The 18,036-nt window shown below is 38.9% G+C and overlaps 1 protein-coding gene across 1 annotated transcript in view; it reads right to left on the bottom strand.

Moving 5' to 3' along the window:
* CCDC171 (coiled-coil domain containing 171) overlaps positions 1-18,036 on the bottom strand; it is a 171,324-nt gene that overhangs the window by 119,675 nt on the left and 33,613 nt on the right. The window contains 2 exon segments of the mRNA XM_082784295.1: positions 7,703-7,841; positions 16,605-16,765. Of these exon segments, the coding sequence (XP_082640421.1) occupies positions 7,703-7,841; positions 16,605-16,765 (300 nt within the window).

The raw sequence follows: 18,036 nt of genomic DNA, 5'->3' as shown, positions 1-18,036 counted from the left end.
GAAATTCGGTGACAAAGTGCTAAAGCCTTTACATAAGGATGGTTTGCTTCCCAGCCCTTATGAGGTGAAAGACCACTTGTAAAGTAAGCCTTTTGCTGACTTGTCTTCACTTCATGCTCATCAGGACTGACCATTCTTGAGCTTGGAGGTGATCTTTGAAAATCGAAGGCAACAGAAAACCTCCAAGAACGAACAAGGACCTCCCAGGTAAATTCAAATATATAAAGGAAGCACACAGAAGGTGGAAGTGGGGACAGGTGACCTGGAAGAAATACAAAGACACTGTCAAAGCATAGAGGACTGAGCTTAGAAAAGCTAAAATCCACCTAGACTTGAATCTAGCAAGGCATAAAAAAGGCAGAAGTAAAGGTATCTTCACAAAAATCCCTAGCAAAAGGAACACTGGGCAAAATGTGGGCCTGCTACTGACTGGGGAAGGAGATCTGGTGATGAGGACACAAGAAAGGCCTTCTCAACGCCTTGTTCACCTCAGTGCACAAGACCTGCCTCCATGAATCTCAGTTCCCTGAGACCAGTTGTAAAGCCTGGACCAAGATGATTTACCCTCAGTGGTGGAAGACCAGGTTAGGAAACATTTGAACTAACTGAATGCACCTGTGGGACCTGATGGCATGTACTCACAAGAGCTGAGCAAGTAGGCCAATGTCATTGTCAGGCCACTCTAAACTGTCTTTGAAATACGCTGGTGATCATGGGAGGTTCCTGAGGACTGCAAGAAAGCAAAGATCACTCCTGTCTTCAGAAAGGGCGGGAAAGAGGATCCAGGGAACTTCAGGCAAGTTGGCCTCACACTGATCCTTGAGAAGGTGATAAATAAGTAATTTGGAAAACCATTTCCATATACATGAAAGACAAGAAGGTGATCAGTAGTACTGAACATGGACATACAAAGAGGAAATCCAGCTTAACTAACCTGACAGCCTTCGACAATGAGACAAATGTCTTGAAGGTTGAGGGGAAACGTCACGTCATTTATCTTGACTTTAGTAAGTCTTTAGACATTGCCTCCCATAACATCATCATAGATAAAGTGATGAAATATTGGATAGATAACTGTACAATGAGAAAGATTTTAAACCGGCTTGTGGGGCTGTAAGCAGGCAAAGGGTTGTGAGCAGTGGCACAAAGCTGGTGTGGCTGGTATCCCAGTGGAGTAAGAAGTAGAGCTGATGCTGTTTAACATCTTCATTAATGACTGGGATGATGGTCAGAGTGCACCCTCAGCAGGTTTTCAGTAGAAAAGTGGAAGAATTGACTGAATCACCAGATGGATTTTCCTACCATTCAAAAGGACCTGCAGCTACTGGAGAAATGGGCCAACAGGAACATTAGGAAGTGCAAAAAAAAAAGGTAAGTGCAAAGTCCTGCACCTGGGGAAGATGCACTTCCCCATGGCAGCACAGACTGGAAACCAACTTGTGGTCAAGTGACCATGAGATAGCAATGCGTGTTTGAGGCAAAGAAGGCCACCAGTATCCTGAGCTGCACTACAAAGTCGTCACCAGCAAGTTGAGGGGAAGTGATACCTTCACCTATACTCAGCCCTGAGTCTGAGTAGAAAAAGACAAAGGGCCAAAGATGACACTGGTAAAACTGTAATACAAGGAGAGGCAAAGAGAGCTGGGACTGTTTATCCTAGAGGGGAGAAGGCTCAGGTGGACTTACAATGTATGTAAGCACCTGATGAGAAGATGTGGAGAAAAGGAAGCCAGACTCCTCTGTGGTGCTTAGTCACTGGACAAGAGGCAATACACAAACTAAACTACAAGAAATTCCATTTATATACAATAAAAAAAAAAATTTACTGTGAGGATGGTCATACACTAGAACAGACTGTCCAAAGTCATTGTGTAGCTTCAGTCCTTGGAGATATTCAAAATCCAGCTGGACACAGTACTGAAAAACCTATTGTAGCTGACCTTGCTCTGAACAGGGGGTGGATTAGATGATCTCCAGTGATGCCTGCCAGCATCAGTGACTCTGCCATTCTGTGTGATTATTCTGAAAGGAAGGTACCCACAGGGAAAAATGAAAGGATAGTCTGGTTGAAGCAAATAATACTTCCACTATCATGTCTAATTTCAAAAAGCCCAAGTGAATGCATGAAAATCACTTGAGAATTTTAAATTCTCCAAACTTATATTGAGTATTTCCTATCCCTCCCAAACACAATTCTCCCCCCCCAAAATATTCAGACTGGGAGGCTAGAAACCAAATAATATGGCAGCAAAATCATACTTACTGAACTCAGAATATATGCTGGATTATAGCCCCTTTCCCAAGTCAAGCCTCGTATCATTAAGAAGGCTCTTAGTATTGCACAACATCTCTTGAGAACAGAAGAGGTTCTGGCAGAAGAATGTATTTCACTATATATTTACATAAACATCTAAAAACACAAGTGCGTTTTTCAAGACATTAAATAGAAGCCAAGTATTTTTTTATTACAAGTATTGTAGGCTCCAACCAGGGGAAAATTCTTCCAAATGCTACAAATCTTTAAGTAAGAATAACTGGAACTATTAGGAAAACCTACTACTTGTATAAATTATTTCACCCACCGACAGAATTACAATAACCTTTCAGAGGCAGGCTATTTGCACTTATCTGGGCAACTCCCTACCACCATGGTTGCAGCGGTACTCTCATCTATAGTCTCCTAGTTTGGTATCATTCCATCACCTGCTCCAGAACCAAAATTAAGTCCCATTGTTTGTCTGTTTGTTTGTTTGTTTTTGTTTGTTTGTTTTCTTTTTTGATTTATATTGTGGTCTTTGTTTTTAGGATTTTCTAAGAGTGAACTCTGATGTTGAACGAAGTAAACATAAACCCTACTATACACGCTTCAAGAAGAGCCCATGTGACCTGATTCTGCAAATGTGTGCATATCAAGCTCAATACTACTTAAGAATAAACATGTAGGCAGGAGTCTGAGGCTCTTTCAGAACTAACTAAACAAAAACTCCAGATTATCAAACAAGGAACTGGGGTCCTGTCCTGCAATCTATTGTCATTATTCCATGAGGGATCTTCTCAGGAGCATTGCCTATTTTATTTGCAGTTGCAGGGATTTTCTGTGTGGCTCTACTGCAAACAGACTAATTCAGTCACTTAGTGCGCAGTCCAAGTGAAATCTGTTGATGTCAGAGCATGTGCCAAAGCTAGACATAGTCACACAGTCACTAAGAAGCAGCGTGTTCAGCTACTCCTTGAAAAGCATTTGGGTAAATGCTTTATAAAATAATCAGAATGCAGTGACCAAGCATGACCAAAGCAAATCAGTTACAGAAATAGCTCCAGAAGGCTGCTCCACAGTAAACAAAAAATTGGTTTTACCTGAGTGATGTTCTGTATTGCAGAACAGTGGCACAGTTTTTTAGCAACCAAGCATGAACTATATCATAAACAAAACAATTCCTCCAATCCCCAACAATATAGTTCTTTAGGGTACTCTTTATTTTTGTTCAAGTTAAGTAGCTATTAAATACTTCACATTTTATTTATTTTCTCGTATTAGCTAAAATTTTTGAAAGTTTGTAGAGTAGTCTTTAAAACATGCCTGGCCACGGGTAAATTAAATACAATTTCTCAAGAGATTTTGTGCCTCAGTTTTAATAACCTGAAATGAAATTCATCAAAAATGCTCAATTTTTAAATAGAACAATTGTAGTTTTCTACAGAGAAGTTTGCAACAACCTTTTGGTAGAAGAGAATTTTGTAAGAGTTTCTCTTCAGGCTTTTTTGGTTGTTTAAGTCAGGTGGTTTTTTTTCAAAAATTGGCAACTTCAAAAGCACTTCTTAGATGCCTGTCTTCAAACACTGGGACATCACAGTTTGAGTGACATCTCCAGAATAACTTATGAAATTGATTTCTTTGTAGAAGATCATTTAAACATATGCTTGTCATCAATGGGATTTATCAAACTGATCGGTCTTCTTAAACTGGGACAACAACAGAAGAAGGAACACTTGAGTTAAGGCAAGTAAAACAAGAACACAAAAGAAGGTGATACAGCATTTAACAATCCTTAGCACAAAATTAATGAAGACTGGGCCTCTGTCTTCTGTGTTGCTTTTTTTGTTTGTTTGTGTTTAATTGAAACAAAAAACTGTTCACAGTTAATCTTTGCCATTGAGTACCAGATCCTATTCCACAGAATTTGTAGAACAATCATAATATTCAGGGTGTTTCATTGTCTGTTCAATAGATAGTTGAGAGACTACTACTAAACAACAACAGTTACTGCCAATGTACATGAACTAGATTCTCAAATACTCCTGTCCTGACTTTCAGCTTGCAATAACCTACAGGGCTATTACAGACAGCCTAAATATATACACCACATGACTGCATGCATGTCTGGAAGGGAAAGATTTATATGCCACAAGGCAAAAGAGTCTGGGTGTAATCTATTACACTACTTATACACTAATTATACAATTATACTACTCCTGATAGTGTCTATACAAGGGGAAGGAAATGAATACACAATACATCCAGATTAAAGAAATTTACACTAAAATACACTATTCTTAATGACTGCAATTTCCTAATATGCATTCTGGTGAATTGGCAAGTTCCTCAAATTTCAATATACATTTCTCATAAAATAAAGGTTCAACGTCTCCCTCTTGTCTGGTACTAAGAATTAGTACTCATCCACTACTAGGTGCCAGAAATGTAAATACCCTGAGTAACTTTAAAACCTATTCAAGACACCGCTTATTCTTTCCATGGGGCAGGAATACAGCTGGGACTGTTTCAATTTAAAACAAGATCTGAATCACAATGGCCATTCTTCCAAATTCCTGTTCTTCAAGCTAAAATTTTTAAAAACCCTAGCTGGAAATAATGACAAGCTTGAGACCAATTTCCTCAGTAAAAACACAATGGAAATCTTGAGAGCCTGCTCATGCTGAACACTCATAAGCAGTTTTGTTTGATACCAACAGATTCTATCACATTTGATCCATGCAAATTTCTGGCAAACTTCTGCCACATGCTGATATTTAAAATTAAAAGCAGTGTAACTACTTTACTATACATTCAACTGAGCCATAAAAAAAAAAAAAATGTTTTTTTTGATATAAAAAGTTTCCAAAGAATGTATTTGGTCCCTGCGTTAAGTCTGTTTCTCTAAAAACAAACAGCCTTCACTGGTTTGATTATATTTCCAAAAACATTTTACAAACAAAAATGTTAACCTGTATTATAGCAGTATAGTGAGAAACCAATATAAGATTATGAGACTGGAGTGGAAACGACAGGATGTCTAATGGTAGTATAAAACATAGGAAAGTAATGAACAGATCAGGAAAGCAGGATCAGAAAACGAAGGGAAGAGAACACATGTCCACACAATTTTAGTATGTGTCTGATAATGTGAATGCATGTGAAATGCTATCTACATGTATACTCAGTTTTTGCTAGAGACTTCTTCTTTTACATTTCTGGGGAAAAAAAAAAAAAAAAAGTTGCCCAGACTGAATAAACAAGACCACACACAGCCACTCCTGCTTCTCAAACAAATACAGCAAGTCTTCAGGAAAAATACAAAGCCATCCAAGGTGATAAAAACCTAATCCCAGAGGGAACCTTTAATGCAACTCCACAGAAAATGAGTGTTTTTATTACCTGTTCAAGACAGTCCTCTGGTTTGAAATCACTCCACTGTAAAAATTAAAACAACCAGCTCTATGAACAAGACCCTTCTTTTAACCAAGACAATCTATTCTACTTTTTACCTTTCTGTAATGTTCATTTTGAATACACTGTTTAATATTTTTGCCATTACCAGAAACCTTAACTAAAACTAGAATTTTGTCCTGAATTTTTGTCAAATACAGCATAAATTTTACTACATAAAACACAAAAAGGAAAACTTGTATCACAGAGACATCTATGAAGTCTCTAATGTTCACAGTAGAAATATGTGATATTGAACATATATTTCATATGAATGCATACTAATCATTATTGACAGTAGTAAAGGGAGACAGTTGCTTTTCTATCTTCTTACTCCTTTGGTGCCATGTAAGATGACTTTTCCAGGTTAACTAGGCCAGCAAATGTCTGTTAATACACTTCTTCTTGCAGGGAAGAAGCTGTGATTCTCCCAGAAGGAAGAAGGGTTTTTTGATTTGTTTATCATTTATTGGTTACCAATCTGCATGAGAACTGAATATTAAGACAATGTATGGAATAATTCCAAAATAAAATAAAATAAAATAAAAAGTAAGATTAATCATTTGGCATGAATCAATTGAAACTAGTAATCAGCTCTATGACAAAACCTAAATTCACTGAATAGGTGAATGCTTTGCCATTCATACACACTAATTTTGTAGTTACTGGAAGAATGGCCAATCAATGTAATTTTGAAATGAGAATCCAAATACACTAAAACATTGGCAAGAGCAAAGACTGACATACAAAAGATCTATCATCCGTCAGAGGACAGAGTCATCTGATCCCAGTTACTTAAAACAGATTTCATTTATAAATGCACGCTACAGATCTCTATGAACTAACTCCTGTCTGAACTAAAGCGTATAAGATTTTTACAGAAATCACACCCAATACTGACTTTAACATTCATGATGGAGAACCCTTCAGCAATTTCACTCCAAAAGGCTTACAGGTTTCTTTTCCAATTCAGTTCTTACTTACAATTTTCACCTATTTGATTATCCATAGTCAAGGAAACTATAATTCAAGTCTACTTGTTCATGTTTTTGTTTACAGACTGTGAACATGTAACCTTTTAAAATATCTTTGGTTTTCAGATAAGCTGAACAGATGACAGCAATAAGTCTGCAGATCCTCTCTGCTGCAGGCCTCTGCTCCTGTTCACTGCTGCTGTAACTGCCAGCAGCAGGGAATTGACTGCATTTACATTAACTCACAGCTCCAGGAGATGGAAAAGGAAGAAATTTGCAGCCCAGTATTAAAAAAAAAGTTTACATCGGATTGCAAATGCTACTACACAGTTGAAAGAGAGAAGGTTTTATAGATAATGCCTAAGATATGTGTTTTGTCCCTGCTGCTATGCAACAGGATGGGAAAATCGTTATTCAGACTTGGGGTGAGTAGAAACAGAGGGAAGGCCCCAGTTGGTCACATAAAAAAGAAAGATTTCAGAAAGTAACACAGTAAAATACATCCCACATGCCAAATCCACATCAAAAGAAAAAAAAAAATCCCCTCTGCTTTGTCACCTTCAAACAAGCATATTTATAGTCAAATGTTGCAGTAAAAACAAGATGTGTGAAATAAATGTGTGTACATACAATGGTACCTAATGAAGCTTGTATATGAAAAAGGGCTAGGTACAAAGATATAATATTCCCTACAAGGAACCATAATCTGTTTCTACAAATTGCTGCCTTTTCTAGGAATGTAAACACAAGTTAAATTCGTATAGCTACTCTTTTAAAATAGCTGTTTTCTGCAAAAGCTCTTCAGTTAAATACTCAGCAGAACACTTGAGGTACATTTTCAATTTAGCTTCTCCAGTGTATTAGCTACATTTATTCATGTTAAAAAAAAAAAAAAAAAAAAAGTAATATGAGTAAGATTAGAGTAATAATGGAGTTCTTGCACTGCTCAGCAAAGCAAATGCATTTTTACAGTATGTTGAAAAACCCCTACGTAACAAGTGCCACAGGCCTTTTGTCTTACCATTGCAAGTTCCTCTTGTAATTCTCTGCGAGTTTTTTCATTATCCTGTAGTCTCTCAGAGAGATCTTTAATTACCTTTTTCTTTTCCTCAATCTTCTCGTTCATTTGCTTGTTTGTGGAGAAATACTCTCTTTTTAATCTGGAAAGTTTCAGCATTAGAACATTTATTAATCAAAAATACTTTTGTGAACTACACTATATACTTTTAAATATAATCAACAGATGTGGCACATATGATGTTTACACATTGTAAGGCTTCTGAAGCCACACACTATTTTTTCAACTGAAAAAGTCCTACCTTTTTTTTTTTCAGAGAAGTTTTTTCAATTACTACTGTTTCTACTAAGCTTCCAGCCATAACTTTACTTGATCATTTTGATATGGACTCCAAATTACACGTAATAAACATAATTCATCAAAACTTAATTAGCACGGTAGCCCTCTTCAGAAACACCATGCCAAGTCTTGCTTAATCAACAAGTTTGTTTTCATGTAAAAACCTCACTTCTCATGTTTCCACATTCCTGACTATATTCTTCTCAGAATGGCATGACTTTAGATTTTTCCACCAGCAGATTCATCCAAAGCTTTAAAATATTCTTCTGCTAGAACTGTCCTTCCTGGTACTCATGAAAACAAACATACAAACAGACTGTGGCATGGCTAAGCAGGCAGCTCATAAGAGCTGCAAGGCCAAACAACATGCAGGAGACAGAAGCAGGAATACAAATGCAAGGAGGAATTTAGAAAGATTGCTTATGCATGTGTGCAAGATGTCAGAAGAGCCAAAGCTCACTTGGAACTTACGTTTGTAGAGGATGACAAGGAGAAAAAGAGATTTTACCATTGTATTGTGGTAGGAAAGAAAACATGCTTGTCCACAGGGTTCAAACAACTGCTAGCAGCAGATGAGGATTGAGTCCGGGATTACTTGTGAAAACTGAATACATAGAAATTGAAGACATCAGCACATCTGCATTCAGATGTGTTGACAGAGCTGGCCAGTGTCATAGTTAGGCTTCTCATCATTACCCTTGAAAGGTCATAGAGATCAGGGAGGTCAGGGAGGTCCCTGGCAACTGGAGAAAGGCAAATATCACACCTGTACTCAGATAAGTGCAAAAGAACCAGCCATGAAACTACAGACCAGTTAGCCTCACATGTAAAAGGAAGATCACAGACCAATTCCTCCTGAAACAAATTTCTGGGCTCATGAAAGAGAAAAAGATGACCAGGAATCAGTCACTGAGGATTTACCATGGTTAAATCATGTCTGACCAACCCAGTTACATTCCGTAATAGAACAAATTGAGTTGTTGACAAAAGGAGAATAGTGGATGATGTTTAACTCAATTCTAGCAAAACTTTTGACACTGCCTCATAGTATTTTTATAGCCAAATTAGGAATTCACAGTCTAGATACACAGACTACCACATAGATTAAAAATAAAAAAGGTTAGATAGTAGTGGCTGGTAACTACTGTTGGATACTGTAGGAGTGTATACTACAGTCTGTTTAACATCTTCATCAATCACGTGGATTAGGCCAAGAGTGCCATTTCATCAATTTTGCAGATAACACTGAACTCGGCCGGGGGGACACAACACAACAAAACTGATATACTAGGAAGAACCTATACAGGCAGGAGGAGCACAACAACATGAAGCTTCTGAAATTCAACAGTAGCTCATGGAAGTTCAGAGTTTGGGACAGAAGAGCCCCCGTGAAGCAATGTGGCTGATAACCAGTTTGGGAGCAGCTCTGCCCAAAAAGACCTGTCAGACAGCAAGCTAGCCACAAATCAGCAGCATAGCATTTTAGTAGAGAACTAATAGCAGCACAAGAAAAAAAGTTAATAATAAACTGGAATGAGCTCCAATGAATACCACCAGAATGATCAGGGGCTAGAGAACATGCCATGTAAGAACTGAGGGAACTTGATATATTCATCCTGGAGAAAAGATGACTTCAGGGAGCATAACAGACCCCTACAATATCTTTAGGTTATCAAGAAGACTGAGACATTACAGTCTCATCACTGTAATGTATGGCTGGAGGACAAGAGACAGCAGTCACAAATTGCATCAGAAAAGGTTCAAAGGAGAAAGTCGGATAAACTTTTTTCTACCATAATGGCAGTCAAGAAATGTAGCAGACTCCCAGAAAGCTTGTGCAATCTCCGTTCTTGGAGGTGTTCAAGATTTTACTGGTTGAGGCCCTTAACAACCTGATTTCATAGCTGATCCTGATTTGAGAAGAAGGTTGAAGTAAAGATCTTCTATGATGCCTTCCAATCTGAATTATTCTATGACATAACTTAACAGCGGCAACAACAAGGTCTCTCTCTTCCTTGTCTTTCCTCCCACCACTTCAGTCTCATTAGAATTTTAAGTAATCCAAAAGGCTCTAAATTCTTCCAAATTTTAAAGTTTTGAATAAATATCATCACTTCCTGGCTTTGACTTATTTCTTACATACATCCTATAGACTTATCTCTTATATAAAGATATAACATATATTTTAGCTAAATGAATACTTTATAAGTCCTCCTAATACCTATGTGCTTCTGCTTCAGCATGGTTGATTTTTTTTTTTATTTTAGCTATAGATGTTTACTTCTTATCCTTAAAGATGGCATTTGTCTATTTCAGTCCTCCAAAGTCACTCCTACTCTCATAGCTTTCAGAAACACAGTAAGAGAAGTTCCAATTTATTCTATGTCATGCCCTCACTCTTCAAGAAAAGTAAATTCACACAGAGAGCCAGATCCCTTGTTGCTTCCAATTTACATAGTGCTACTGGGTTCAGAGCTAATTAATAAATTATGCAACCCAGAAAAGTCTGTTTGCTTGGGATCTGTTACTACAACCATCTTTTTCTGAGAAAATAATTTCTCACAGTTTTAGATAGCTTCCAACTTTGGTATCATTTATTCCACATCAAGTCCAACTAAAAAAATTTCAAGTGTTCTATCACAATAAATGAAAGTAGCCAACACTTTCCAACATGTAAGACTTCAAGACAATCTTGTGGGACTCCTCCAGAAAAAGGGAAAATACATTAGGATGCCAAACTACGGCTTAAAATAAAATGTCAAGCTCCTGACGTTGTCATTAGTCCAAGGACCACAACCCTTAAAGGTAAGTAGATCGTAAGTTCTAATGACGGGATCCAGTGAAAGCAATCACTGATACTCATCAGCTTAACTGATACTTGTTTGCCTCAAAACATAAAAAAGGCAGGAGACAAAAGAGGCAGTACATGCCCACTGCATGCAAGTATCCAAAGTATACTAGTATACTGGTCCACCTGAGACCATCAGGTGGATGCCTGTTCTTTAAGCTCTGTTGACACAACCACCAAGTGTTAAATTGTGTTGGCTTCCACAGAAAGGTTTGCATTGTCTAAAATCAAGGAAAATTTTCTCAGTAGGCAGAAGCTGCTAGAAATAATTGCTTGAATCAACAAATAATTGAAAGTAGTTAAAGTACTGTCTGGATATTATACAAAGTTTATACTGATATCCAATTAACAAACAAAGCCAATGCCTTATGCATGTATGAGCTGCTCATACAATTCAAGGGCAAAGTTTTGAGCTTACACAGAAAAAAAATAATAATAATAGAATAGTTCCAGAAGTTTCTAGACGGAAGGAGTAAATGGTACCTAGAGAGTGTTGGAAGACTAACGGTTCCGTGATTCATTACAGAAAGTCATACCATGTTGACAAGACATTAAAAGTTTTTCTAGGCTGAAAACTACTCCAGCTTCATTGACATTAGCCAAAAAAAAAAAAAAAAAAATTCATCTGTTTCATTTGAGGATGCTGATTTTGTCTGCTCTAGCTGTAAATACAGATATGGACCTTGGAAAATCTGACCTTGGAATACTGGACCTTGGAAGGACTGAAGAAACAGTCCAAGAATGAGTGGGGTAGATAAGATATTATCTGTGAATTTATCTGTGAAAAAATGAATTATCCATATTTTCTGGACCACCTGAATATGGCAACCTCCCAGAAGATAAAAAATGAACCATATTCTGTATAAGAACAAGAAGTTACATACATGAAGAACACACAAAATGCAAATTGCTTCTTATGTAAAGCCAGTGACCCAACAATCTTCAAGTAAGGCTGTTTTGAGCACAAAATAATTTTTTAAATTAAAAAAAAAAAAAAAAGTCATTTCACTGATGCAGGCTCTCTACTTCAAGGAAACACAAATAACTTAGTTTAAGTTTAAAGCCATTTATGTTGCTAATACAGATTCATGCTCAAAGCAAGAACCACCAGGCAGGATGTTCTTTTTGGACCACAGAGAGTCTCAAAATATATTCAGTCAGCTTCCCAACTGTTAAGACTGCAATCACAAAGAATCGTAATGTATTTCACATATTGTCACAACTTTTTTTATATGAAAATTATTTCATTTTATTAGGGAAGAAAAAAAAAGATTCATTTCTTTTAATATGGCTCTGGTTTACCTAAATGCATAATCTCACATTCAGACTTATTTTGTCCTTATTTTTATAAATAATAACACAGCAGATGTTTCAAATGTTACTAAAAACAGCTCTGTAACCATGTACATAGTAAGGATGAATTCAGTGCTCAAAGGTCCACAAAATTCCTTACCTGTACAAAATCCAGTTTCTTCTGTTTTCTGCTATTGTTTGTTTAAGTCAACATAAATACCTATGTGTACAGACCCATATAATCCCAGAGTGAAGGAAGTTCCACTTCTGCCTTTCTCCTACACATTCTAGCAGCTTCAATCTCCTTCCATGACCCCACTGTGCACCACCAACTTTAAGTCCTCTTAAACCTCTTCCTTCCCTAAACTTCACCTATTACTGTCCTTCACTTTACTTAACATTTTGCTTAGTTATCTGCCTTCCAACACCATTCTTTTGGTTGACAGTTTCTTACCCCACTATATACTTGATTCAGCCAAAGAAGACAATACAGAACTATGAATCCTCCTTTCTGCCTGGGGAACACAACAAAGCCATTCTTCCAAAAACTACCTGTTACCGGATAAAAGAGATTGTGCTAAGTGGGACAGGAATTCCAGGTAATTTTGTCAGTCTGGTAATGATGAAGCAGCAAGGGAAGTCCAAAAGCAATCAAAAGGGACTTTAGAGCTTTGGGGTAACTACTTAAAGGATCAGAGGTGCAGGTTCTCTTTGCCTATGTCCTTCTGATAGGGGGGATTGATGCTGACAAGCGGGCTCATCACATTAACACGTGGCTTCGGGACTGGTGCAACCGGCAGAACTTTGGGTTCTTTGATCACGGGGAAGGTCTAAGTGACACTGGGCCTGCTGGCACCAGATGGGATGCACCTCTCTCAGAGAGGGGTAAGGATTTTTGCTCAGGAGTTGGCAGAGCTGATAGATAGGGCTTTAAGCTAGAGTTGAAGGGAGAAGTGGATAAAACCAGGCACGCTGGTGATGAACTAAGGGATGGTGTGCTAGAATCAGAGGGACTGTGTGCCAGTGAGGTCCTTTAGTCAGCTCCACAAGGTGCTACGTGTAGGGAGACGCATTTGAAGTGCTTCTACACAAATGCAAGCCGTGTGAGGAATAAAATGGATGAGCTAGAAGTCTTGGCCCAGTGCCACAGCTACAACATCATTGGCATAAGCGAAACCTGGTGGGATGAGTCTTGTGGCTGGTGTGCTGCAATAGATGGTTACAGGCTCTTCAGGAGGAACAGGCAGGGTAGGCGAGGTGGCGATGTATGTGAAGCATGAGCCGGACTGCGTGGAACTTCAAGTTGGCAATGGCAAAGTTGAGAGCCTCTGGGTAAGGATTAAGGGACAAACAAAGGGGATGTCACTGTGGGAGTCTATTACAGACCACCTGGCCAGGACGACAATGCCAATGAATTATTCTTTGCAGAACTAAGAGATGCCTCGAGATCAACTGCCCTTGTCCTTATGGGGGATTTCAACTTGCCAGACATCAACTGGTATCATCACCACATGCCTGACATGAGCAGGTCCAGGAGGCTCATAAAGCACCTCGATGATAACTTCTTGGTGCAGGTACTAAGGGAGCCAATTAGGAAAGGTGCCCTGCTAGATCTGTTGCTGGAGAACTGAGAGGGTCTTGTGGGAGACATGGCAAGTGGCGGCCGTCTCAGTCATAGTGACCATGAAGTGGTTGAGTTTAGAATTTATGGTAACAGAAGGAAAAGTGCCACCAAAACTTCAGCCCTGGATATGGGGAAAGCAGACTTCAGGCTGCTCAGGGAACTAGTCAGCAAGGTTCCCTGGGAAACTGCTTTTGAAGGCATTGGCATCCATCAGTGCTGGTCAGTCTTTAAGCACTGCTTCCTAAAAGCACAAGATCAGGCGATTCCAAAATACCAGAAGGCAGGCAGGCAAGGCAGAAGGCTGACCAGGGATCTTCTACTGGAGCATAGGCAGAAAAAGAAAGTGTACGGCTGCTGGAAGGAGGGTCAAGTGATGAGGAAGGAATACAGGGATGCTGTTCGTGTTCATAGGTAGAAAATTCATGTGGCCAAAGCCCAAGTACAGTTAAAGCTGGCCAGATCTCTAGGAGACAATAAAAAGGTTTTTTTTTAATATGTGAATAGAAAAAGGAGGACCAAAGAAAACATAGGTCTACTACTTGATGAGGAAGGTCACCTCACAGACAAGGACATAGGCAGAGCAGAGATGTTTAATGCCTTCTTTGCCTCCATCTTCAATGCAGATGATGGGCTTCAGCACCCTGGGTGCCCTGAGCTAGAGGACCTTGACAGTGGGAATGATAAACTCCCAACTGACCCTGAACATCTGCGGGAGTTGCTGCTCCACTTGGATCCATTTAAGTCCATGGATCCAGATGGGATTCATCCCAGGGTGCTTAAAGAGCTGACTGACACCACTGTGGGACCTCTCTCAATTATTTTTCAATGGTCATGGGAATCCAGAGAGGTCCCAGTAGACTGGAAGCTGGCAAATGTTGTACCAATTTTCAAGAAGTGCAGGAAAGAAGAGCCTGACACCTACTGGCCTGTCAGTCTTACATCAGTGCCTGGTAAAATTATGGAGAAGATGATTCTTGAAGTTATTGCAGCACACCTGGGGGGCAATGCAGTCATTGGTCCCAGCCAACATGGGTTCATGAGGAGTAGGTCCTGCCTAACAAATTTCATCTCCTTTTATGATAAGATCACCCATCTAGTCAACCAAGGGAAATGAGCTGACGTGATCTTTTTGGACTACAGCAAGCCTTTTGACACGGTTTCTCATTGGATCCTACTGGACAAAATGTCCAGCATACAACTTAACAAAGCCAGCATGTGATGGGTGAGCAATTGGCTGATGGGCAGGGCTCAAAGGGTTGTGGTAAATGGGGCCACATGCAGCTGGCAGATGGTCACTAGTGGGGTCCCTCAAGGCTCCATTTTAGGGCCAGTCCTCCTCAATGTTTTTATAAATGATTTGGATGTAGGACTAGAAGGTGTTCTGAGCAAATTTGCCGACGACACCAAACTTGAAAGAGTTGTGGACACTGCTGAGGATGGAAAGGCCTTGCAGAGAGATCTGGGCAGACTGAAGAGATGGGTGATCACCAAGCACATGAAGTTTAACAAAAGCAAGTGCCAGGTCCTGCACCAGGGACTGGGCAACCCTGGCTATCAGTACAGACTTGGCAACGAGACGCTGGAAAGCAGCCCCACAGAGAGGAAACTGGGGGTTTTGGTTAACAGCAAGCTGAATATGAGCCAGCAGTGTGCCCTGGCAGCCAGGAGGGCCAACCATATCTTGGGGTGCATCAAGCACGGCACTGCTAGTCGGTCAAGGGAAGTGATGGTCTCGCTCTATTCTGTGCTGGTGCGGCCTCCCCTCGAGTACTGTGTGCAGTTCTGGGCACCACAGTACAGAAAGGACATTAAACTGTTGGAGAGGGTCCAGAGGAGGGCTACAAAGATGGTGAAGGGCCTAGAGGGAAAGATGTATGAGGAATGGATGAGGTCACCTGGTCTGCTCAGCCTGGACAAGGGGAGACTAAGGGAAGACCTTATCACATTCTACAGCTTCCTCACGAGGGGGAGTGGAGGGGAAGGCGCTGATCTCTTCTCTTTGGCGACCAGCAATAGGACCCAAGGGAATGGTGTTAAGCTGTAACTGGGGAAGTTCAGATTGGATATCAGGAAAAGGTTCTTCACTGAGAGGGTGGTTGCACACTGGAACGGGTTCCCCAGGGATGTAGTCATGGCACCAAACCTGTCAGAGTTTAAGAAGCATTTGGACTGTGCACTTAGTCTGAATTTTTGGGTACACGGGTACACCTGTGTGGAGCCAGGAGTTGGACTCAGTGAACCTTATGGGTCCTTTCCAACTTGGGATATTCTATGATTCTATGATTGTCTACTCTCACACACTTCACACTTTTTCCTGTCATCTTCTTACTATGCCAAAACTTTCCACATGAATTCAAAACCTGTAAGTGAAGACTACGCACTATAAATACACAACTTCAAGACAGAAATCTTAAAGATTCATCTAGCTCCACAAGGTCAATAATTTTCATTATAATTCAAGTGTATAGTGAAAAAAATCTGCTAAAAGCCTGTCATGTATGTTTTCCTACACCTCTCACACACACTGCAGGAGACAGAACCCTATTATAACTACCATTTTCAGTATTTTGCTTTGACAAATAATCTGCATAACAGATTGGTTATTTTCTCCACCTTCCCATGATACGTATGCTCCCAGTATGAACCCATTATTAACAGAATGCCAGGCACTTAGCCTTGGTTTGGCAAAGCGCATAGGATGAGTTTGTTTTCTACTGACAGAATACTATAGAGAATGTAAACTGTAAGTGCTACTCAAGCTGCCTACTGCCATTTTGCAGTAAATTTAGAAGATAACTTACATACTGAGTTTTTCCAGGTTCTCTTGGGCATTCTGTTTTTCTCTCTCATATGCATTTTCTACCTCTTTGAACTCCTTCCTGATCATTTCTAAATCCGAAAGAGTTTCTGCTTGACTGACTTTTTCTACCTGCAAAGCTCCTTCAAGGTCTCGAATTCTTAGCTGCAAAGTGATAAAAACAAACAAACAAACAAACAAACAAACAAAAACAATGAAAGCAATGTTCTACGGACAATTATATTCTATTAATTCTATATTAATGCATTTATAGAAAAAGCACTGAAAATACACAAAAGTGTATCAATATAAACAGTCCAAACAGAAACAAACACATAAGCTGAGGAAAAGTGCCTTTTATAGTCCTTCAGTAGTGTCTGAGTATTTTGTCTTTTACGCTTTAGGTACGGTTTTCAGGGAAATTCTGTTTTTTAAGTCAGATGCATGGAAGTGGGGGAATAACAGCAAAGGCTACACTTCTGCTCAGCACAAAACACGCTTGTAAAGTCCACGTACATGAACATGGAATAAAACCTTACCAGTCATTAACTCATAAAAGAGAAGATCCTAACTTTAAGGAATGTTGCCCTCCCAGTTCCTTTGAAGATGGTGAAGTAGGGAAAGTAAACGAAGAAAATTGAATACCTCCTTTTTAGCACATTAATCATCATTTAAAAAAAAAAAAAAGTGCCTGTTGACTGAGCAGATCATGAGACTAGGAAAATAACTATCTCAGGAATGGCAGTACTTATTTTTGTTACTCAGAAAATAAAAAAAAAAAAAATATTTTTGTCTTCTTTTAAGATTATTTTTTTAAGAAGTGGGTTTTGGAGTTTTTTTAATACATTATAAAGGGTGTGAAAATGTAAGATTACTAAAGAATTGCTAGTTAAATTCTTCTTGTTTGCTTTTTAAAATAAGCCATAATTTTCTTACTTGGTCAAACCCCATATCATTTAAAGATTTAATATTCAGGTATATATATGCTACTTTTCCTCATACAATTAACCTTTCCTGGTAATTGCTGATACTATAATTTTGTTTGAAGCTGAAATCTACTCTGAAAAATCATATTTGGAACTGCAGTTTCAGGGTGCTTTGATTATCCCATTCCTAAAGAAGTTAGATATATCCACTGGGTGTTCTAGTAAGCATCCATTGAAAAGATATAAGACAGGATATTTGACTAGTATTATGGTGTTTAACTCCAGTGAAATATTTCCTTTTCCCACACTGTTTAAATGCTAGGAAAAATTATTCTCTCAAATGTACAAATGTAACTAAAATGTTAATATAAAAAATAATGGTCCCTCAAAAATAGGTATGTTTCTATTCTTCCCTTTATGTATCAGCTATTACAGTTTTGACACAGTACAAAAAATATATATTTAATGTTCTTGTTGAGTAAAGTAAGTGGTCTTACCATTTTGGGAAGA

This window comes from Aythya marila (assembly GCF_965140915.1).
Source record: "Aythya marila genome assembly, chromosome: Z".
NCBI lineage: Eukaryota > Metazoa > Chordata > Aves > Anseriformes > Anatidae > Aythya > Aythya marila.
This window is presented reverse-complemented; position numbering and strand designations above follow the sequence as displayed.